Source organism: Diuraphis noxia, unplaced genomic scaffold, assembly GCF_037042655.1.
Source record: "Diuraphis noxia isolate RWA-SAM2 unplaced genomic scaffold, SU_Dnox_SAM2 contig0001, whole genome shotgun sequence".
In the NCBI taxonomy this organism is placed as follows: Eukaryota; Metazoa; Arthropoda; class Insecta; order Hemiptera; family Aphididae; genus Diuraphis; species Diuraphis noxia.
Window position 1 is genome coordinate 92,392,843 of NW_028301711.1, and position 25,156 is coordinate 92,417,998.

The following is a 25,156-nucleotide window of genomic DNA, read 5'->3' on the forward strand; positions in this document are numbered from 1 at the left end:
CACAATATTGTATATGCTAGTGGTTAATATTATAAGTTATAACGTACTATCTACGAAAAAATAATATAATGGCTAATGCCTATGTAAGATGTAACCTTAATAAATAATATTATAAAATCATATTCCATTACTATAAATTAATAGTTAAATATCCAATTCGCATAACAAAGAATGAAAATAATAGATGATATGATTGAGTACCTTTATTGTACCTTTCGTAATTATTAAATTTCTGTATTATGTAGATAGTTGATTTCAACACTCTTGTTTATAATAAGACAAAATATGAGAACGTTCAATTCAATGAATCAAATCACAAATTTGAATTACCTAAACGTTTTAAAGTAGAACATGAACAATAATAATATTGTTTGTGAAATTACATGTTAATAATAATTATAATATTATCAATTCTAATCATCTGGGATGTCTACAGATACTTCGCACAATATTGAGTTTACTTGGAAAATGGAATACAAACAATATGTTCGTTTCACATAGCCAAAATGTAATTACAATATTATAATTAAACGATTTGATTAGTTAGATATACGTTTGTTACGTATAACATTACAAACGAAACAAGTAAAAAAAATATAAAATTAGGTTATAATATGTAGGTAGCATTCAAAAATTCGAATATTTATCATAGTTTAATATTAATTATAAACGTACATATATAAAACATATAGTTATTATTTTTTTCAACTAGATGTATAAACTATTTCGATACCTCATTGATCAAAAAAACAAAAATCTAACTATTTCCAAAAAAAAAAAAGACATGGTCCGAATGAAAATCTATTAAATAAATATCGTACGTTCAAAGTAATTTGGACTTCATTGATAAATGGATACCTAACTAATCTAATATAGGCACTTGACTTTTGTCACCTTTTCGTGAATATATTAATCGGAAAATATTATTACTATTACTATTTATTGTCGATATTCAGAGATGTACTTATTAAGATCATAGTTCATAACTATAAATTTTTGAATTCCGTTGTTAATTAAATGAATTATATTATACATTTTAAAATTCAAAATTAGTTATCGACCTTAAAAAAAGTGTGTTTAATAATCTGTCTATCTGTTATTTATACGTACATTTAATTTATTATCATTAATGTGTTAAATGATATATATTCTAATATACATGCAAGCATCTTGTACAATAATTATGAGAAACTAACATAATTTAAAGTGAGATGAGTATATTATTGATTTTACAATAATGTGTTATAACTTGTGTAATAGGTACTTGACAAAGAATGAACATTTAATGGTAGTAGGTATCAATGTAGCAATATACAGTATGAAATATTTCGTAAGTACTTAAGTACCTAGATTATATGCTGAATTAATAGGCGTATAATTTACAAAATCAATATCAAATTAATAAAATTTAATTAATCAACAGTTGAGACAAGAACTAAATCCCTTGATTAAAAAATAAAAACACACTAAACCTTACAAAAAGTCAACGGATACAAAAATATTTATTGGGTCTACGATGTTTTTAAAAACATACTATAAAAAAATAAATATTTGTAATGTCGGAACATTAATTGAAGCATTTTAGCCTTATTATAAAAGAAAAATGGAATTTGTTATCAGAATAAGGATTTTTAAACGCTAAAACAAGTATTCAGAAAGTGATAGAGTTCACGAATAAAATGTTTAATTAATTGTGTTGTTCTTTTAAATCTAATTTAGTTTAAGTATATTTAGTATAAATTATCCCTACACAAATGCATAATAGAAATTCGTAGATTAAAACTATGATGTAAAATTTAAGACTACTAATAATAATATGTAAATTACTATTATACTTTTAGTTTTATAATCTGGTTAATTGTTATTTTCTATTTAAATGTATTATTAAAAGTGTAATAGTCAATACAAGTAAATAATAACTATTATTGTTTAATTATAGGCATGTCATTAATCATAATATTATAATGTAAAGTAAATATATATTTTTTTTAAATAATAATTGCGTTTAAAAATTAAAAATAGGTAAGACATTGTTAATTTTGTTAACAATTTTATTAAAATGTAACTTGTTGTTCGGAATATTACTCATTTTGTTCTTACAATGTATTGACAAAAGTAAGTTTTTCATTTATTTTTATTTAAATTGTCAATTATTTTTTAATGTAATATTTATATTATATTGGTTCTAAAGTACATATTTTATAATAGTCATAAACTCATAAATCATTACCTCATAGCATTTTGAAGTGTAAAGGAAGTCAACAAAACCAAAATAAATATTTTAAAAAAAACCTCCATAAAATGTCATGTAATTAAAATACCATCGAATTTAATTTAATTTTACCATTATTTCACAGTTTTTATGATCACAATCGTAATGGCATTTTTTAATTTCAAAATACCATTTATAACCATTGCGATTTCAAAATCGTATTTGATATGCATTCTATCTTTTGTTTTTTGATTAGTATTTCCAAGATTATATTATTAGTATAATACATTTATGACTTGTTACCCACATTATAATAATTTATTACATGGCATGTATGATATACAGGGTGTCCCGCGGGGATTTACCAATGCGATATCTCACGAAATAATGAAGATATCAAAATTTTGGTTTCAGAATAAGATTCGCAGGGAATACAATTATTTCATTTTTTATTTATTTTAATGTTTACAAATTTAAAAAATATATTTTTTTACTAAATTATTTCCAAAAACATTAAAAATAGCCATTTTGTAAAGTTTATTTTTCTGAAAATATTGATGTTTCAATATTTTATTTTCAATATTTTTTCTAGTTTTGAAGAAATAAAATAGGATTATAACTTATAACTAAGTACCTATTAGGAACACAGAAAGTATTCGGCCGGCTGTATGAGAATGCACGTGGCGCGGCGGGTTACATGTTTAATGACATTACGGTGTTACATAATTCGCAATTTTTCTCGAAACTAAAAAAAAAAATTTAAATCAGAAAATCAATGAAAACAAAATTTTGAAATGTCAATATTTTCAGAAAAATAAACTCTACAAAACAATAGTACATTTTTTGGAAATAATTAAATTATTTTTAACCTTTTTACTAAAATATTAAAATAATAAATAATTGTAGTTCTTATCCTTGTGATTCTTATTGAAAAACCAGAATTTTTATATAACCATTATTTTTGGAAATATCGTAATGGGTAAATCCTCATGGGACACCACGTTTATATAAAAAATAAATATTACTATTTACTATCATTGTTGTTACTATACTACACTATACAGATTATAATAAATTATATAATACAATATTGTTTAATTGATATGCAAATGATAACTAATAATATTTAAACATGTATTTTTGTTTTACGTCACTATCCATCTTCACCGTTTATAGTTTTTATCACACAGATTATTTATTTAAAGAAATATGGGTTTAAATTGCGTTTTTATCTAAGAAATGTGGTGTGGGTTTCACACTTAAATTATATAATCATCAAATGGAATACAATCATTTGAAATTATGCGTATAACGTCATATTAGGTCCTATTAAGACCTGTTAAGTCTGAGTGGCGGTATTATATGTTTTACGTACATACAATTTATTATTCTATAAAGAGTATTTATTTGTAAAAGACATTTCTATGATTATAATAATATTGATATACTTTCTAGAAGTTATCTATTTAAAACTGTTACTTTTAGTAAATGTTTAGTGGGTATAGTAATGTCAATGTAATAGTAATGCAATTATTTGGTGAACATTTTGAGTTTCTTCGGTTATTCTATCTATCCATAGATATCTACATAAAAAAAAAAAAAATCAATCTTGTTGAATAATATTAGTAGTAGGTATTAATAGTATTAATATTAGTATTCACGTTTTCCACTGTTTTTTTTTTCTATTATTTTAAAATGTACTCTTTTTACTTTTTAACCCTGGAAGTAGATTCGATTTTCAACCACAATCCACCATCAAAATTGAAGATTCAGATTTTTTGTACTCCAAAACGTAATAACTGGCAAAAATCTAAATTTAAACATTCTAATAACAATTCACATATAAATATATAATAATATCAGCAATAAAAAAAGGTTTATTACCTATAATAAAGACAGCTGTGTATTAAATTATTAAATAATAATTAAAGTATATTTGGAAAAAAGTTATGTTCTTTTTTTATAAAAAATATAATATGACGTTTAATGTAAGATTAAAAATAAGTTATCAACCCCTCTTGAACCTCTAGCACCAGTTATAACAAAAGTTTTGATTTTTCATTATTATTATTATTATTTTTTTTTTTTTTGGTTAGTTAAATTGTATAACAGAATAAAAAGCAAAAAAAAAACATACACTAATTAATAATAAAGTTCACGGGTTATATAAATTATCAATTATTTGATCAGGATTAAAAATATTATAGGTGTATTACACATTTTAAATTGAGGTGGTGGGAGTCCGTTGATTGGGACGCAGTATTACCGGATAATATACCAAAATATCTAATGATTTTGTACAACGATACGTATAACATGGGTCGGTTACGAATTCGATCTCCAGCCGTGCTGATTTGTTTTAATAGCAATTTATAGTTTGAAATCACTAATGTCTGTAAGTGTTGGCTTGTAAGTTCAATATTGGCGATTTATTATCACAAGCGAGTAAAGTGTGTGCCGAGCGTGTGTTTGCGAACTTAACAAGTTATCAGCGTATAAGTGCCACTCCTATTAACTACTGACAAATAATTTCGTTTTTACTACCTCAATTTCTTAACATTTTGAATATTAAACATTTATTCACAAAAAAAACCCAGGTATTCGAATGATCGGCTTTAAAGAAATAGTTACTAGTTACTGAATAAATGAAAAAGTTGTATTATCTCCGTCTATCGTAATTACTATGAATACAAAAACTAATATAATATATTGTATATTTAAATTAACTAAACCTCTGTTGTAGTATTAGTTTGCATTTATTTTTGTATCACATTTTGGTTTAAATGGTTAAAAACTAAACGACAAATTTATCGTATATAAGAATTTCTACTAACAATAGTTATGGTAGGTAAAGCGTTATTACAGGATTATTATCATAAATTGAAACAAGTGTAGTACAAAATACTGAAGTTCAAGTCATAATTAAAAGTAATTATTCTACATTTATTCGCTACGTTGTGTAGCGAATAAATTCTGTTTTCATATTACCAGCACTGGAATCAAGTAACATATCTTATAATTATAAAAATACATTTGAATAAATGTTTTGAAATGAATAAAGTAGAACCAAGGGATCCGGTTGATACATTTTCTGGTTGATACTATAAGGACTATAATGTAATAAAAGTGTGTTAAATAGCAAACAAGCATCACCTTTATTCAATTAGAACACCAGAAGAAAATGAAAACATATATTGTAGTTATTACCGAACGAGTTTAATTTCTATTTTATCCTATTATGTTACAGTTTATTTAAAATGTAATGCTCTATTAATTAAGCGTCTATGTAATACACTTTTAAATGAGTTTTATACCCAGACAGTGACAAAACTACAAAAAGTACAAGCATCGTGATATAAATAGTTATGAACTAATTTATGATTAGGTATAATCATTGAAGTTTGGTATTCAAATACACATCGATGCCACACATAATTTGGTATTATAATAAATTTATCATTTGGTAAAGGTTTGAAGATGAATTGAAATACCTAATAGACTTGTAAAATATCCATTATTCAATAATGATTATTGACAAGAGTGCCTAAATATATAAAAATATTCATTTATTATTTATGAACGAAAGTATGCTATAATTTATTATTTGTATTCGTATTTGGTTTATTCGTTGTTGCAATAATAATAAATATATTTCGATTAAATACGAAACGGTCAAAATACATTACACTTGTGAATATTTTTTTTATTTTGTATGAAATCTACAATTTATAACACTTGGCACAATAAGTAAATGTGAACAGATTTTATATACAATTATATATAAAAAAAAAAAGTATCCTTAATAAAATGTATATATAGTGTGACTTTTTTGAGGAAAGCAGCCACCCTTTAGTAACACTTTCATTTGCTATTTTTTATTTTTACTATTTTCAGTTCTTCTATTTTTTATTGGTATTTTAACTTTTTAATTTTAATTAATATTAAAATTAGGTGCCAATAGATCACGACACCATTTCCGTTTTAACCGTCTCGGAGGGTCACCAGGGATTGTAGGATTAGCAAGATTTCTGACAATAAGATTGGGATGGGTTAAGTGCGGAGATGGAAACACTTGTAAATATCAAATCAAAAACTTTGAAGATCACCCTACATACGTTTAAATAAACACAAAAGGAACGAAAAGTTAAGCATGAAAAAATTGCACAGCAGAGTCACTCAAGGAGCAATATTTTTTAGGGGTAAAAACAATACATCAGAATGTATAATAATATTGAATTCCGGGTAATTTGGTAATTACATTGTAATTCCGAGTCAAGTTAATGTTGAAGAAGAAATAATAAAAGCACAATCAACGTGGGTTGAATAAAGAATATTGTCCATATTTTGTTCATTAGATAACAATTGTGTGTTCGTTTAGTGTTCTCCAGTTTCGTATCAGAAAGTATTTACTCGCTGAATATTAAATCATTTAAATTTTTCAACGATTTTGAAACATTTCACGAAGCTTTCCATTTTCTCTGTAGTTTTTGTAGTAAATGCAATGAAATTAGACACATGCACGTCTGGGCCACTCTCTGTATGTACTTGGTCGGTCCTTCAAGCACCTACGAGTACCGTGAAAATACCTTAAATATTAATTCGAAAACATTTCAAAACCATTCCGATTATGTCAAGTTTACTCGATTGAGTCGATTTTGTAAAATTAATCATTCCCTTTTCTCGACCCACAATCATCACGTCCTAGCTTCACACTAGCAGATCAGAGTCACTTTCTTTAGTAAAATCTTTACATGGACATGATTTGCATGCATTATGGATGATCACACATATATAATAATATGAGTTATGTTATTATTGTAATCTACAACCGCAAAATTAAAAAAAAAAAAAAAATTAAAAGTAGAGTTATAATATAGGTTTAATTGTAAATGATGATTTTACCGTCAATTGTATGTGCTTAGTAATTAATTTTTGTATTTTTTTTTTTTTTTTGATTTTCACATTTTTTTTTTAAGTTTGTGCGTAATTGAAGTTACTTTTATTGAATTTTCAGTGCAGTCCTAACGTTAAAAGCTTAAAAAGCTAACTGCCTTAAAAAATGTGTTGACTGAATGAAATCGTGTCATTGAAAAATCAATACATTCATTCGTTATTAAAAAAAAAAAAAAAAAAAAAAAATGTAAGAAAACGAATAAGTTTTCAGCACAAACCTGCAGGATTTTCACCAAACGATGGCGCCGTGATCGCTGGTAATCTCATGTTGGTACCATTACCATGTTGGCTCCTGTCATCCTTAAATGGTCCATGTGCCAATCCACCTCCACCAGCACCAATTACCAATGGTAGGAATCCTTCTTCTCGCGAGCCCTTTAATTTAAAATATTACTTTATTTACTTTATGCATTTGAAATACCTTTGTATTTTGCAAAGTTTTATTCAAACATGGTTGTAACAAAAAAAAAAAAAACTGAAATATATTTCTCATCATAATACCTTCATATAGAACTATATAAACTATTTACGTTATAATTTTTTTTACATTGAACAAATAATAATATTATTTAATAATAAATGTATAATATTCGGATGTGTGGAGCAGTGTAGTGAATAATTCTTGTTTTAGATCTATGTGCATTCAAATATAAAATAAAAAAATGTATTCTATATTCGATGTTTACACATTCATTAAATTCAAATAAATTACTTATCATTCTGAAGCAAAAATTATTGAATTTTTTGTTTAAAAATCAAAAGTTGACAGTATTTATCATGTTCTACCATGAAAAAATTTTAAAAAAACTAAGTTTATCATAAATAGTTTAACAAAAATTCGATGAACAATAATTTCCCTGTAAATAATATGTTTTTATTTCTATTGTGTAAATTAAAAATATATTTTATCACAAATTATTCAACAGTTTTAATTTTTTTCGAATTTTAAACAATAATGTAAATTAAAAAAAAACTATTAATGATAATGGGTATACCATTTTACCAAATTATTTTTTATATAAACGCTATTGAAATTAATTGGTTCAACAAAATGTTGTCTATACGAATGAAAAATATAGGAATAATGTTGACAAATATTAAAACTGCACGAACTAATCATTTATGTTTAAAATAATTATAATTTAATTTAAATTCGTTATAATCATCATTTTCATTCCTTATATGAAATTATTTTTATACATTTATTTTTCTGCGTGCTGAATTATTATTTATATTAATTAATAATTATAATATAAATATTACTATGTAACTTAAATTGATTAAATTAAAAAAAAAAACCCCCTTAATCTAACCTTATTGTTTATCGCTCCGATTATAATGTAATTACATTTCTAAACTACTATAATAATACCTACTTCACAGAAAATATTCATCGTGTCAATAAAACAACTAATTCTGATGTTATTATCATAGAGCAATTCGTTTTTATATGTTTTTCGACCCGGCAGTAGAATAATGTGATTTCGTAATGAAATATTATATTTATAGACGTCTCAAAAGCGTTCGATAAAGTATAGCACAAAGGTCTTTTATACAAACTAAAATCTTTCAATACACCGAAGTACTTATTTGATATTATCAATTCCTTTCTAACAAATAGGCAATTCTCAGTTAGAATTAATGATAATTTCTCTGTCCCCCGGACCATATCTGCTGGTGTACCTCAAGGGTCCAAACTGGAACCTATATTGTTCAATATATTCATCTCTGATATACCACAGTCACCACGTACAAACATTGCACTATTTGCAGACGACGCAACAATATACAGTGAATCCCGCAACGTTGAAGCGATAACAAACAACTTATAAGATCACCTAAATCTATTAGCAACATGGTGCAATAACTGGAAAATACACATAAACGCTTCAAAAAGCTCAGCAGTCATTTTTAGCTTACGTCACTATTCCACTCCACCACCTCTAAGATTCGGCAACGATTCCATACCTTGGCAGTCCTCTGTCAAGTACCTTGGTGTCACGCTTGACAAGAGGTTAACCTGGGGGCCTCACATAGCTTCTAAATTACAACAAGCATACAAGCGCCTCTCAATGCTATTTTCCTATCCTAAACAAAAAATCAGTTATACAAAAAAAATGCTCAATATTAATTTACAAGCAATTATTACGCTCACTAATTACCTATGCTTGTCCTATCTGGGGAAACTGCTCAGTGACACACTTAAGAAAAATACAAATTTTCCAAAACAAAGTATTAAGAATAATAACAAACGCACCATAGTTCATACGCAACGAAAATCTACATAAAGACCTCCGAATCATAAAAATTCAAGATCATATAAAAGCTCTAGCAGAAAATTTCCATAGTTCACTCCAAAAATCAACTGGCTCAATACACTTCAACTTACACATACGTCCACCACCTCAAAGACGACTAAAACGCGGTCGCCCGCACGATCTTATTCGATAATGCTATTAAATAACTAGTCACTATTGTAATTATCGCTCTTAATTGTAATTGTAAATACTTATATCATGTTAAAATTAGTCAAAAAAAAATTATGTTATTTATCCATAGATGTAGATAGCCTTATAGGCTAGGAATGTCTTATTATAAAATTTAAAAAAAAAAAAAAAAAAAAAAATGAAATATTAAATATTTTCGGACATTTCATGGTTTAAACATTGTGCGTAATATATTCTTGGAAAAGTATGCGCCGCTCCAGATCGTGTAAAAAAATGAAGTGTGCGGGAAGTTTGTTGTTATAGGTTGGTTTCGGGTTTGTATCCACGAAAAATCGGCACTTAACTGTAAAAACAAAAGATCCACCTCCACCGCCTCCACCGCCGTTGAGCAGGCGCAAGTCATGCAATTCTTTGAGGGCGCTTCCCGTCCTGAAGTATTGTTCTTGCTGGCATGCGTCGTCGCGTTTTTCAAACGTCTAAAAATTCCAAGGAAAAAAATTAATATTTGCCTGATACAAGTGCCCAAACAAAGAAAAATATATAATATAAATAATGTATAGATAAGTATATTGTTGAACGGAGAAGTCATCCGTTTAACCGGCTACACTGACTTCCAAGTCAATTTTCAGAAAACGAATAATGTCTTAATGGTTTGATGTAGATAATAATATTATTATAACAATAGGGATCTAGGAAACATTATAATTAATGAGTATTATTGTAGATGTGTAATTTTTTTTTTTTTTTTTTTTTTTGGGAGGGGGGGGGGGGTTAGTTTTCTAATCAAAACAGTAAATCTATCTAAAAACGTTTATCTGTAAAAAAATATGTCAAATTCTAAATAAAAATTTTTGTTCTTTGTCTATATCATACCTATTAACGTTAAAAATGTAGATGCCCCAAGGAAAATAGCAACGATAACTTTAACGGAGTTGTCACTGTCAACATTTCTCCACTTATATATAACTAAACAATTCAAATAAAAACTAAAATTCATTCAATTCGCAATACCTGTTTGAAAAATTATTCAGCTGTTGTTAATTAAATTAAAAATCTAAATGGGATCTTTACTAATTTATAAGGTAATTAAAAAACCCGAGAAATCGATATGATAAAAAAAAAAAAAAATATTAAACAGTCATACATTTAATGAACATTTTTTAATTTCATTGACTGATACTTTCAATTAAATACACAAATTTATATTTCAAACTTTACTGTACAAAATTATAAACAATTTGGGTTTAATCATAATACAATTTAAATGGCTGACCCTTTGCGTATAGGCTGGGTCACTATGTCTCACGCCCTCGCAGTTTTCTCGTCACGCAGAGCAGAGGTCAAATCTGTATTGAAACATACATAATACTATTATATTATGAAAAGGACTCATTCAATATGATTCATCTGGATCTTCACATTATGCCTCCCAGGTAACTGGATTTTATGCCACAATCAGGTGAGGATTTAGGAATCTAATTTTGCTGGTGCCTTACATTTTTTTTTTGTCAGAAAAACGAATAAAAATAAAATGTTAAAACATATTATAGCTGAAATTATAGATTATGTTTGATAACAATACCTATTAAAATTTTTGTTTATATATTCAATTTATATTTCTAAATATGGGGGAGGCTAAAGCCCATTATACCCTATCTTGGACAGATACTTCTGTTTCGCACTTTGCGCATGCACCACCATAAACCAAAGAGAAGATAACAATATTATCGGATTCACTTACAATGGACAGGAAGAATTGGATTATTATTATTATTATGGCCATTTTGTTGTTGTAGTATATAGGTTATTTTAATTTCAAACGCCCTTACCTTCCGGCACGCGTCTCCGCCTTCTTGACCGACCAAAATGTGCAATTGTTGGTTTTTTGACAACTCAACCACCGCGATGGCTGTGGCTCCCTTCGAAATGCCCATTCCGTCGGCCCCCTTACCACCACGAGCTCCTCTCGCTATTATACTGAAACACGATAAAACGATCGATTATGAATTTGAAATATTTTACAATTACGTTATTGGATTGTCTGCGAGTAAAATACGCACATTAAATTTTATCGTTGTTGATAAACAACCGTGCAGTGAAGTTTATGTTTAGTTTCAATAGTTGAATTATCATAGTAAATTGTCACAAAACCCAAGGTACAAGTTGCATAATTATTATAATATTAAATATTCTCTGACAAGTAGATTATCCATTTTCCCCATGTAAAAACATGTTATAAGTATTATTTTAACTTTATTATTATATGTTACATACTGTTCATATTGCATGAAAATTTAAATATTGAAAAATAAATCTCCAAACGAACACATTTATAATTTAGTTGCCTTTAAAATTGATAATAAGTCGATTCACTAAAATATTGTAACTAGACTTTGCGACTTCCACCATTAGCGTGATATTTTTGAACGGTTAAATAAATATAAATGACACTTTACAACTATATTTGAAATATATAAGAAATCTTAATTCAAAATTGTATTTGTGTTATAATTTATTTATTTATAATTAATGAAACCGCTATGCTTAATAAGTATTGTTGTAAATATTGTAGATAGTAATTGTCAATATAATATTATTTGATACATATTATGTAAAATAAGCGGAAATATTTTAATATTAAGATAAGTAAAATTAGCGAGGCAGCTAAGTTACATGTGCTAAAGTGACAATAATATTTTCCTTTATAATATCGTCACACGTGCAGGCACGGGTAGTCCCGTTGTCACCGAGTGATTCGAATAGAAAGTAGGTATGACGATTTTACACGTGAATCAATGGTTGTAATTATTGTTAATTTTAAGTTTTTTTACACTTAGGTAATTAAAAGTATTTCCAACCAGTAAAACCATTGTTTGTATATTATTCAAAGTCTTCTATGTTCTTATATTTCAATAGGAACAGTACTAGTATATTATGTGTACGCCTACATTCCTAAAATCAATGAAATTTACTTAAACCGAATAGTCTTCCGGTTCATGAGATAACTATAGTCAATGAGGTTTTCTTAAATTCTAAAGCACTCTGTATCTGAGGCTCTAACAGTAATTCTATTATTGTTGGAACGGATGAAAAATCGACGAGTGCATACTGCAGTACCTTAATAAAGCTAACAGTGCTAATCTGAATTTAGTCTGCTGAGAGTCATTACTCATTAGCATAGAGCGTACGAATATAAGATGTATGGTATGTGTTATCGTGATTCACTCAGAATGGGTGATACCACTGCAGTATACCTAGGTAACTAATTTCGATGTTAAACGTGCAGAAATAATAAATTCCTCTTACGACTTACATACGTAAAGATCGTCATTACAATATGAGTTTTCTAAAATATATTACAAAATATGGTCGAGTTACCTACCTAATTAATTTTTTTTGTATTGGCTGACTTTTTACAAGGATGGATACAATTTATATTATATTTTAATATTGATCGCATCAAATCGTGGTACAATAATATGACGAGATTTTGTTTTGGCACATATATGTTGCATTTTTTGATATAGTTGCCATAATCCATTATGGAACGAAAATTTAGTCGAAATACCAACATGGTCTATTTTACTCGTTAAAATATAATATTTTTAGTTTCTCGTTTTATTTTTCACATGTTCTTTTTATTGTGTGACGTTGCAACCCACTGCTGCAGCCAGCCGGCCGGCGTGATGTAATATTGTTGTTTGCGACCAGCCAGCAGTGTGGCTGTCGTTATTGCATATCATATTCGTATCAGTGTTTGTATTTCGATTAACCGTTTTTGTGTAATTCTTATTGTTTCGTACTTCGTACGGGAATTTTTCGTTGTATTCAGTGTGTCTTGCTTATGAAACTTTGTTTTTTATTTTTTTGCTGCTAATCGAGCTGTGCGGTGTTCCAGCCAGTAGCGAAAACGGAAATTTTAATCAACAGCTTTAGCGTAAAACGAACCACATGCGACATTAACTTCATTAGCGGAAAACGGATTCCAGAGAAATATGAAGAAAAAAACAGCTGTTTTGGTTGATTTATCAGCCGCCTATGATACTGTTTGGCATACGCGTTTAATGACAAAAATACTCAAATTGTTTCCATGCCTTACTCTATATAAATTATTGAATGACATGCTGAACAATCGTATGTTTCCAGTTAACTTAGGACAGATTCAAAGTAAATTACGCCACCTAAACAACGGCTTACCACAAGGTTTTGTCCTTGCCCCGATCTTCTTCAACCTCTACTGTAGATAGATTAAATTATCATATGATTGACTTACACAATTTGAAATATCCAAACCAACATTATTTAAAAAAAATATTATGCCATCACACAGTGCTTGAGCATTTAAATCGTTCAATTCGACAAAATATAAAAATCTTTCTTTAATTTTTAAATTGTGTAAATATCGAATACAAATACTCATTTGTTCAATTTTTGACTGATCTCTAGCCTCATCTACAATTATTAAACTAAATATCTGGCTCCCAATATGAACTTCATTTACTGTTTTGTAATACAAGCTTTGATGTAGCTTTTATTGTATCATTATCGTCATGACGAGAACACAAACTTGCATCATAATTTTCACAATTGAATTCTTCTTTTCTTTCTCTTCGATGTTCTCGTAGTCCGATATCTTGCCGTGCACAATATAAAACACACCTTATTACACTTGTTAAAATAGCTCAATTTTTTATAACTTGCTCCTTGACTTGTTTATTTATTTGAGTCGAAACTGATCCAGTTTTTTTGGTTGATAGCCTAGCGCCATATTTAGCAATTGCATTTTTATGTGAAGTAGTATTATCATGCTTTTTAGTCATGTTACTTATATTTTTCCAATCGGAATAGCCACCAGTAATTAGAACATCTTCTTGCGAATGAAAAGGAAAATGGTGACAATAATAACAAAATACGGCATTCATCTTAATTGAGTATTCCAACCATGGGTACTTATTGTATACCAACTGCTTTGAAAGCTACGTTGCTTCCCATATATAAAAGTACGAGAAAAACTGATAACAGGTTGTACAGCGGTATCCTCACAAGTTACACTTATATCAAAAATGTTTAAATTCAACTGTTTATTTGTATCTGATATTGGCGCATGCGCACTTGATCCAGGGTCATTAGGTTCCAAAACAGTTGAAACAGCAGTTGATTTTAAATTACCTGATGTGATTAAAAAACGTTCCATTTTTCGAAAACGAGCAACGCAACAGATAATGAAAAAATAAAAGCGAAAATATAATCACTGCGTTGTACTAAAGGCGTTCGGAGTGACACAGTGCGATTAGTATTAAAATAATCGACTATCGCAAGCGTATCTATCCGACTACAACTTATATTATTACCATCTCGTTATTTTTGGAAATAATCGTCAATTTAATGGATAAGATTAATATCTATCATATTGTAGGTAACGGGAAATACGGGCTGTCGGGCTATAATATAATATTATTAATATTATATTATACACTGGCTTTGATGCACTATATTTAATTTCGACGGATGCCGATTAACAGGATTTGATCGGTTATTAAACCACAACACTCAAAACCATCAATATTTAATTTTGTTAATTAAAACCGTATTTACAATATATTAATTCTATTATTTTAAATACATATTATAGTTATATACCTACACTACATATTTAATAGGATGACATTTATTTTTTTGGAAAAAAGTGGTTAGGCCTGTGCCTACCAGGCCCACCCGCTAGCTACGCCACTGCCTCTACACATTTGATCTGCCAGCTACATTTTCCTGTAAGTTCATCTATGATAATGATATCACACTGGCTACACAACACAATAAGTTTGAAGTTACCGAGGAAATACTAACAAATGATCTAAAACTAATATCAAATTATCTACATAAATGGAGCTTATACCTAACACAGATAAAACTATAGTGACTACATTCCACTTAAACAATCGATTGTCAAAATACAAGCCCCAAATTAAATTTGGAGGAAAAAGCTTGATTACGATCCGACCCCAAAATATCTAGATGTGACGCTTGATAGACAGTTAACTTATAAACATCATATCGAAAATACTGCTGCTAAATTTAAAACTCGAAACAACATTATTCAGAAGCTAGCTGGCTCATCCTGGGTGGCAGCAATGCCCACTCTGAGAACGTCGGCCTTGGCGCTAGTCTATACTGCCGCAGAATATGCTTTCCCAGTATGGTTAAATAATTCGCACTGTAGCAAGGTCGAGGTTCAATTCAATCATTCCATACGTATTATCTCTGGTACTGTGAAATCGACCCCAACAGAATGGCTTCCAGTCCTCTGCAACATTCTTCCGCCACATATCCGGCGTAAAAAAGCTGCATGCAGTGAATTGTTAAAATATTTATCAAATAAATCCCTCCCATAACATCAAGACACGTCAAAACAGAATCTTAGACTAAAATCTAGAAAACCTGCTTATCTAACTACAACTCATTGATAACCAGTATAATGGTTTGGATGATTGGAAACTATAATGGCAGAATTTTGCTGTAGATAACTATAGCCTAATAAAAACCTGGATATGCTAGTTCCTGAAAAATAGTTAACCTGTGATGAGTGGGTAACACTTAATTGCCTTCGTACAGGACATGGTCGCTCTGGAGAGATGCTACATAAATGGAAAATGAGAGATAACCCAAACTATAACTGTGGCCACCCACTTCAGTCCATCTCCCATATAATAAGTGACTGCCCACTCCACGCATTTAACGTGAAAGAACTCCACAAAGCAGGCGACAACGCGATCAATTGGATAAGGATACTTGACATCCAACTTTAGACTACTTAACTAATTGTCAACATAAAAAAATTAGCCATAACATTAATTTTAAAGTTTAATAATATTGTCTTATTGTTGTGTGAATTATTTATATATTTCTGTATCTAGTTTGTAATGCTTGCATATTATACCTACCATACGATAATAATAATAAAAATAGTAGTAAAAAATCAGGTTTTCATTTGAAAAAAAAGAAGTCAGCATCACCTACATTTATAAGACTATGATTGAATGTTAAATTATTGTAATGTTTATATTACTTGTTTATAGGTGTAATTATATGCAACCTCTATCAGAAACATTAAAATAGCATAGCTATATGGCAAATTAGGCAATACACTTGCTTTACTGCTAGAAGCAAAATATTTGAATTAATTTATGAACATCAATTTTATATCTGATAATTGTATGTATGTATACATGCATAATATACCTATGTATCTATGTAGGTATGTTTTTTGTATTTCAGGTAATAATAATTAATGATTGACTGAAACTGGACATCTGCATGGCAACGATTTATGGCAATTGTATTTTCATTCATTTATGTAATTAAAAAAAAAAATTGTTTGAAAATGAATTGATGTAATAGTCATAAAACTATTCATTGAAAAAAGAAATTTGGTATTTACAAATAAAGCCATTTTATATACATTTATAATATCGATCATTTTTGTTGAAATCATTGTTAGATTTCTTTGAATACTTTTTACTTACGTATATACTCCCGTCTCAGGTACATGCCAAATCTGTACTCCATCCATATATGTGTCATTAACCACTATCACAGAAACAGTAGTATTTGTGTATGCAGCTTCGCACGATCGATTACTAGGGCCCAGTCTACCTTTTGATCCACAAGTTGTAAATTTATAAACTGGAAATAAAAATTGGTATTTATATTATTATACATTTTTGTATTGTATCAATTAAAATATATACATATATTAAATACATTTAATATGAAAAATATATTCCATACATAATAGTAGTACTTGAACTTCACTGATGTAAGTACTATGTAATATGTACCTAGGTACCCCTGAGTCTCGAGCTTTAAAATGTTCAGTTTTAGTTTAAAGATAATAAAAAAATAGATGATGGAAATAATTATATTACAACGAATAAACGAAAAATTTAGAACAAATATTCAATATTGTAATAGGACATTATATATCTACTACAGTTGAAAATGTGTTAAAGATAGTTTCAGAACTATATATTATATTAAAGTAAAACACACCTTAATACTGTTGAAGTTAGTATTTATTTACTGTCGAGGTTGGGTGAATAATTTGAAAAAAAAAATCACAGATGAAATAAATAATAACATTTTACTCGGAACTGCAAAAACGTGATTATCAAAATCTAAAACAAAATCACAAAGACACCAGTCCATATAATATGGTATGATTGTGAAGGGTTGTGATCGTCACACAAAGACCCTGTTCTGGAGCTGAAACTCAATGAATCTATTTAAAAATAAACCTCATCAGAACTCTTATTAAACATTTTAGAATAAGAAATTGACGCTTATTTTCGAAATTACTAGATCGTCCATATATTTTTGATACTTGGGTTGTATAAAATTTGTTTTTTAATATTTAATAATGAGCCTAACTATAAATTATACATTATTTTTTAAATATTCTTGGATATTCACATATTCAGAAACTAAATTAGAACAAACATATTTGTTTTTTTCCATAAATCAAACCTTGTCTGAAAATGAAATAAAATCATAAAAATATTACAGAAAAACTGTGTATTCAGCTCAAAAACATCAATATTTATGTTAAAATATTACCTTTATCATAGATATACAAAAAAATCTAAACAATAAATATACACAGCTATCTTGTATAGACATTTTAAGCTAAAACATCGACGAAATTAAATATTTGATGCAACAATAACGATTTTAGTTATTTTGTTGTGATTTAAAATTACTACTCGTGGGTACTTGAAACTTTTAGAATATATTGTTGTATTGTAGGTTCAAAAAAATATTCTGCTCCTTAATATAATGAAATTATATTTGTCACGTAATCTTTAAAAAGGTTGCCATACAAAATTTAGACATAAAACATTATAAAACCATATTTTTTTTTTGAAAATTTTGTTTTTCAATTACATCTTAATATTATTATTTAAAATTTTTTTTCTAAAAGAATTTCAAATTTCAAAGTCATGCGATTCTATATTTAAATAAATAAAAAAATGTATGATTTATAAATATCAAAGTTGTTTGTTAAAAAAAAAATAATAATAATAATAATAGTATAAATAACAATATCAAAAACAAAAGTAATAATAAAAATAATATACTCTTTCGAAAAACGTAAGTGACGTATTTATTTTTTAGTAAATTGGGTAGGTGCGTTTCTCAGTTCCAGAAACACATACAAAGTTTGAATTTATTTTCATTTGAAATTCAATGAAATTCAATTACGAAATAGGAAAAAAAAGGGAGGTCGCTATTTAACATTTCCACCGACCGCTCACGGAATGATATAATATAAATAGGTATCGTAATATTAAAACGGTTTGTCACTTCCACCGCTGCCACCACGAGACCAAAGGTCAAAACTCTAAAATCCCAGACATTATTATCTATTGATACAACGCGAATTTATTAATAATCATTATAAATTATTTAATACAATGAATTACGTTTCTTTATGCATACATTTCCAGTAAACATCCATGAGAATTTTCCAACGCCGTTGTTATTTGTTATTTTGACTGACTGCATGTTTTCAATCTGTATAATATATCAAGCGGGATGTGTGTTTGTGTCTGTCAGCTTATGAGTCTATGTTAGTGTGTTCACTAATATAATAATATGTTATATCGCCACCTCTTAATAATCTCTGGATTATACCAATGAAACTCGTTCTGGTAACCCATAACAGAATAATAATTGTTCATCCCCGCGTATCGGAAACGGCGTTCCCCTTATAATACCATAAATAAACATGATATTTAACAGAAGTGCAAGTATACCGTTAAACAACAACATTTGCATGTAAAATTCGTTATGTATTTTGTACTTTATTATTTTATTACACTCGAGAGATGCATCCTGCCGCAACTAATTCAGTCGTAATATTATTATTATCGTATCACAGTGAAATATTATACAATAGCAACTTAATTTATCAGAGTCCGAATTTATCATGTTATATTTTTATCACCTACTTAAAATATTGTGACTTGAAATATATTTTTCTTATTATCTTATATTTTGTTTTAACTGATGCATGTAATCACTCGTTCTTATACGTCCAGCTATCTTTTAACTGCGATTCCCGGACTCATGCATTAATTTCTTAAAAAAAATTTAACACTTGATAATTGATCGAGTTGGGGAACCAACTTGAGAACTCGTGAATCCTCCTGTACGAACTTCGTCAACCTGTGCTCTCGTTGCCCAGTCCCACTGCCCTTAGGTTGTATCTTTTTTAAATTTAAAATTTACCTGTACTAAAATAACTATAATAATTTATAAGATTATCTAAGCCTTAGATAATCTTATATCTTATATCGCTACGCTAGGAATCTAATATTTGATTTTAATTTTCCGTCCTATCACCATGCGGCCTTTCGCGTACCACCATAGAGTCTTTCACGTACGTGTGGTACGCATACCACAGTTTGAGAACCGGTGATCTAAGGATAAGATTAAGTTACAAATATTGAATAGAACAAAATATAACGATAAGATATTTCACATACACACACACAAATATTAGATATAAGGAGCTGAGTTTTCAGTTATGCTGTCATACGTGTAATTACTGTCTTTTTGTAAAGACATTCAAAGGCGAGTTTAAAAGACTACACGGATCGTTTATGCAGAAAGATGTAATGCTAAAAGTCTATGTTTAGCTTGATAAATTAAAATTAATGTATATTGTTGTTTGCTTATAAAATTAATAACAGTGAACTAGCGCAGTTTACGAGTTGTGTCCCGACCAAATTTCTCGTTCAGGAGTTGTGTACAAATGATAAAAGTCGGATACATGAATTGTGTCCTAACTGTTTTATGAAGTTTTACACAATTTGTGTGCAGATAAATTTAAATCGATATTTTACACAAGAATAAAAAATGTTATTTTGTTAATTTAAATAAAAAAAGTTTTTTTAAATTCAGATCGAGAAATTTTTCCATTTCAATGTTGTATAAAATACACCAACATATATTTTATAAGATATTTACTGAATAACATACGATTCTGTCCATTATTACTATCGAGTGGAGATTAGATATGCATGACTACGCCGATTGTCATTGTACATGTGTGCTTATCTTGATTATTGATTATATACTATATTAGGATAACGAACTATACATTATATATATATATATATATAACCATACTCGGATATTCCAATATCACGTTTGAATTTTCAACGAAATATAATAATAGTAACAAAATATCAAGCGATCAATTTACTAGTCAGTTAAACATCAACTGTCCACTATAGAGCAAATGACAAGTGAGAAGAACAAAATGCTTTTGGTAATTGATGGTTACAAGTTTTGTTTCATACATTGTTAAAGTCCGATTTTTAAAGGTGGAGATGTACTAAAACGTCATGTAAGTCTTTTATAAAAATGAATAACGTTAATGAAATAATTAAGCAATTAATCATAATCATGAAAAACTTGAAACATCTGTTCTGAATAGACGAAAAATGAGTAATGTTTTAAAAAGAATACCTACAGTTGATGTGTGTGAGAGATCATGCAAATTAATTCACAATGAGTTACGAAAGGATGACCTAGAAACACTAACTTCCTATGGAATTTCTCATATTCGTGACAATATGTACGAAGTTTAAAATCATATTTTACCAAACCTACCAAAATCCATTTTAGATGTACATGATATAATTGAAAATTTACAAATTATATCGAACCGAAAATAAAATAGTATATTTATTTTATTAACGATCGTAAAAATAATATTATTGAATTTTCTAGTTCTACGAATTTAGAATTACTGACTAAATCATAAAATGTGGTTCTCTGACGGCACATATTTTAAGAGTGCCCCAACATTTTTTTACCAAATGTTCAAAATACATACTATTAAAAATGAACAATATATAAAATTATGATTTATATGATTGCCAATAAAAGACAAGAATCATATTACGTAGTTTTTAAGCATATAAAAAAATATTTTTTTGACTAAAACGTAACATTAAAATGTACAGCGTATTCTTGTGGAATTTGAAATAGCAATACTCTGTGCTATTACTGATGTGTGGCCAAAAATATAAATTAAAGGTTGTCGCTTCCATATCGCAGTCAGAGCTAGAGGCGAAAAATTTAAGAACTCGGTTTATCTATTGAATATAAGGATCAATCCTCTGAAAAAAATTTTTAAAGTACGTTTTTGTTTTATATTTTCTCAACCCAAATGAAGTAGAAAATGAATTTATGTTTGATCTAATGTCTTGAAGTGTTTCAAATAACTCCGATGTTCTAAAATTCACAACTTACTTAATGGATAACAACTATGTCATAAATTATGCTTCATTTCCTCATCGTGTATTGTAAGAACCATGAAATTCAATGCTAAAACAACTTACTAACCATTCTGAAGCATTTCATTCAAAGTATAATTCTGTTTTATTCAAGACATCCCAATAAATTTAAATTTACTAAGATGATAAAGAATTTGCAATCTGATGTTAACATTAAAATTAGAAGTTCTGAATAATTATCAAAGATAACACGTTAAAAACATTTATTTATTAGTCAAAAATTACAATGGACAAATTTCACGATTTGAATTTATAAAAACAGTATCATTTAATTTTTTTCTTTGTATGTAATTTTGTTAAAACTATTAGGTAATTTAGTTATTTTTACTTTTTATTTATATTCATTAAACGAAACAAATTATTGTTAGATTGGATTAAAAATTTTCATGTGAAATATAATATATAACATTTATACTGTTAATATTTTAAAATATTTTAACAGATTAATTTTGTGATGTTATTTTTAATTTGTATTCATTTTAGTTAGACCAAAGTTGTGTGTGACCCCCAAAAAAACCGAGGGACACAATTCATAAACGCTGAAAAAAACCTTGAGACACAATTCAGTATTCGGGACATAACTCGTTTGCAACTGAACCAGAAAGAGATCTTTTTATTCTAAATTATAAACCGATCACCTCATCCTACACTTCAAACGCTAATCACAATTTCAACGGGGAGTTCGCTAAAAAGATTGGAGAAGATATTACGTTAATTTATAATTGAATAATTGATTTAGAGACACATAATCGTATTCCAGTAATTAAAGGTCTGTTAATTCATTACACTACGTCACTACCTACCTGAGTGATATGTACTTGTGAATCTCTTGTTATATAATTTTATTAATTTTTGACTGTATGTACAATATTATAATAAAAGTACTACCATACTTTAATAATTTTAAAGTTCGATTCCATAAATCGATACATAATTTCGGGATTGTTTTTTTTCGCCAATATACTATAAATACGTAGATAATGAAAATTTTCAATTTCTCTCTCTTTTCTATGGCTCCGTGCTGCATAGTATAAGTTTTTTATGATGACCATGCATCTGATTCAAAACGAATGTTCCAAACATTTTATGGAACCTAATGAGGTATGGTTTTTTCTTTTTTCTTCATCTGATTTGTAAACAATATTAATATTTAATATTATATCTCTACGAATAAATAATATTGTCATACATATTATCTATACAAATCAAAATTTCTTATGAGGATCTCAACATTTTAAATGTCCCATAATAAATATTACTAAAGTCAGCTGAGCTGAACCAAAAATAATATTCCAAATAAATGGTTATTACCACTTTAACAAACTATTTTTAGATTCTGAACGAAGTGATGAATGTATTGATTTTACAATGATGTGTGTTTTTTTTTTGTGTGTAGCAAACTAGTCGAAATAATGCTTCGATTTCAAACTTTGGGGGTGGTTTCCGATGTAAAATTGAATATCCTTGGTGCATTATAGAAGTCAAAAGTAAACATTTTCCAACAGTTTTCAAAAAAATCGAGAAAAACAAAAACAAAATGACAGAAAAACGCGAATTTTTACGCAAAACCAGCTTTCGACCAAATCGATTTTTCATATGGTTTTAATTGAAAAACTAATCACTGTAAATACTTGAAATTTTCACCAAATGTTTATGTTAGTGTTATCTATATACAGTTTAATTTTAAAAATGTTTTGACTTTTTATGAGTTATTTATAGACCACTGAAATTTTAAGTGTCGATAATATTTTTTTGGCCCTATCAAAAAACTTGAAAATTTAATACAAGGTTCCTTATGAATTGTTCTTATTGTAGCTAAAACTAATTAAAAATCGTTAGTCATAATTTTTTTTTATAAGCGTTTATAGTTAAAATGTTTACGAAATCTGTCGAAAACGCAAAAATTTGCAGGTAATTTTGAAGTTGAAAAATCATAAAATTTTTTGTGTTTATAACTAAGGACTAAAATTACAACACTAAGTTTTCCATAAATTTTCCTTCGAGTAGGTATAGTGAAAACTTGAAACTTCATTGTAGGAAAAATTTTAAATGCGTTTGAATTTTAAATTTTTACGAAATAGCGTAACGATAACGATTTATCCTGAAACAATTTTAAAAATTTGTTATTATTTAAAAAGTATAAGTCGTAGACACTTGAAAATTTTATCAGTTATTTAGATTGGCATTTTCTTTACATGATTTAATTTTCAAAATATTTTGACTTTTTTTTATTTATAGACGACTGAAATTTTCAATTTGTCTGAAAAATTTTTTTTGAAGTGTCGACAAAATTTTTTTGGCCCAATCAAAATACTTGAAAATTTAATACAAAGTTCCTCATAAGTTATCCTTATAGTAATTAAAAAATTATAAGAATACATATGCACAATTTTTTTTTATAAGCATTTGAAGTTCAAATATTTACTTAATACGTAAAAATTACGGCAATTTTCAAATTATCTTAGATAGAAATTCATAAAAGTTTTTTGTCATTACGTTTTTGGGCTGTAAAATTGCTTTGACTTTTAATTTTAGTACCTTGTTAAATCAGAAAGTGAATCTAGTTGATACTTTGGGATATCAAAAGTAAAAAATACTTAATATTTTTCTGAATAATCGGGATAAACAAACTAAAAATTAATGGAAAAACAGGAAATTTTACGTACATCAGTTTTCGACAAAATCAATTTTGATTTTTTATGTAACTTTAAAACGATGGACCATTGATACATGAAATTTTCAACGAATGTTTATATAAGTACCTATGTTCTATCCACCATGAAATTTTTAAAAAAATTTGACTCAAATTGAACTATTCATAGGTATATGCAATTTTCAATCATTATTAGTTTTTTTTTAATTAAAATCGATAAAAATTTATTTTTTAGGTAGAAAATCATGAAAATTTAATACAAGGCTTTTAACATATTTTTACAATAGCATTTGAAAAATAAAATAAATATATAGTCACACATTTTTTTTATAAGCATTTACAGTTCAAATTTTGACTAAATACATAAAAATTACGGCAATGTTCAAATTATCTTAGATCGAAATTCATAAAAGTTTTTCTTTTTATACCTAAGATTTGAAAATGTAATACAAGATTCCTTACAAATTTGTCAATCTTTATCACAAAAAAAATATCCACCGGAAATTCAAATTAAATTTTTATTAGCATT

General features: G+C 27.8%; 1 protein-coding gene across 2 annotated transcripts in view; it reads right to left on the reverse strand.

Moving 5' to 3' along the window:
- The window catches only part of LOC107167771 (tyrosine-protein kinase receptor-like), a 409,135-nt gene that overhangs the window by 25,519 nt on the left and 358,460 nt on the right, over positions 1-25,156 (reverse strand). For both annotated transcript variants that reach the window (XM_089216481.1, XM_089216480.1), the window contains exons 12-15: positions 17,133-17,292; positions 11,442-11,589; positions 9,957-10,088; positions 7,384-7,540 (exon numbers count right to left, since the gene is read on the reverse strand). In XM_089216481.1, coding sequence (XP_089072607.1) covers positions 7,384-7,540; positions 9,957-10,088; positions 11,442-11,589; positions 17,133-17,292 — 597 coding nt within the window. The remainder of the gene's footprint in view (positions 1-7,383; positions 7,541-9,956; positions 10,089-11,441; positions 11,590-17,132; positions 17,293-25,156) is intronic.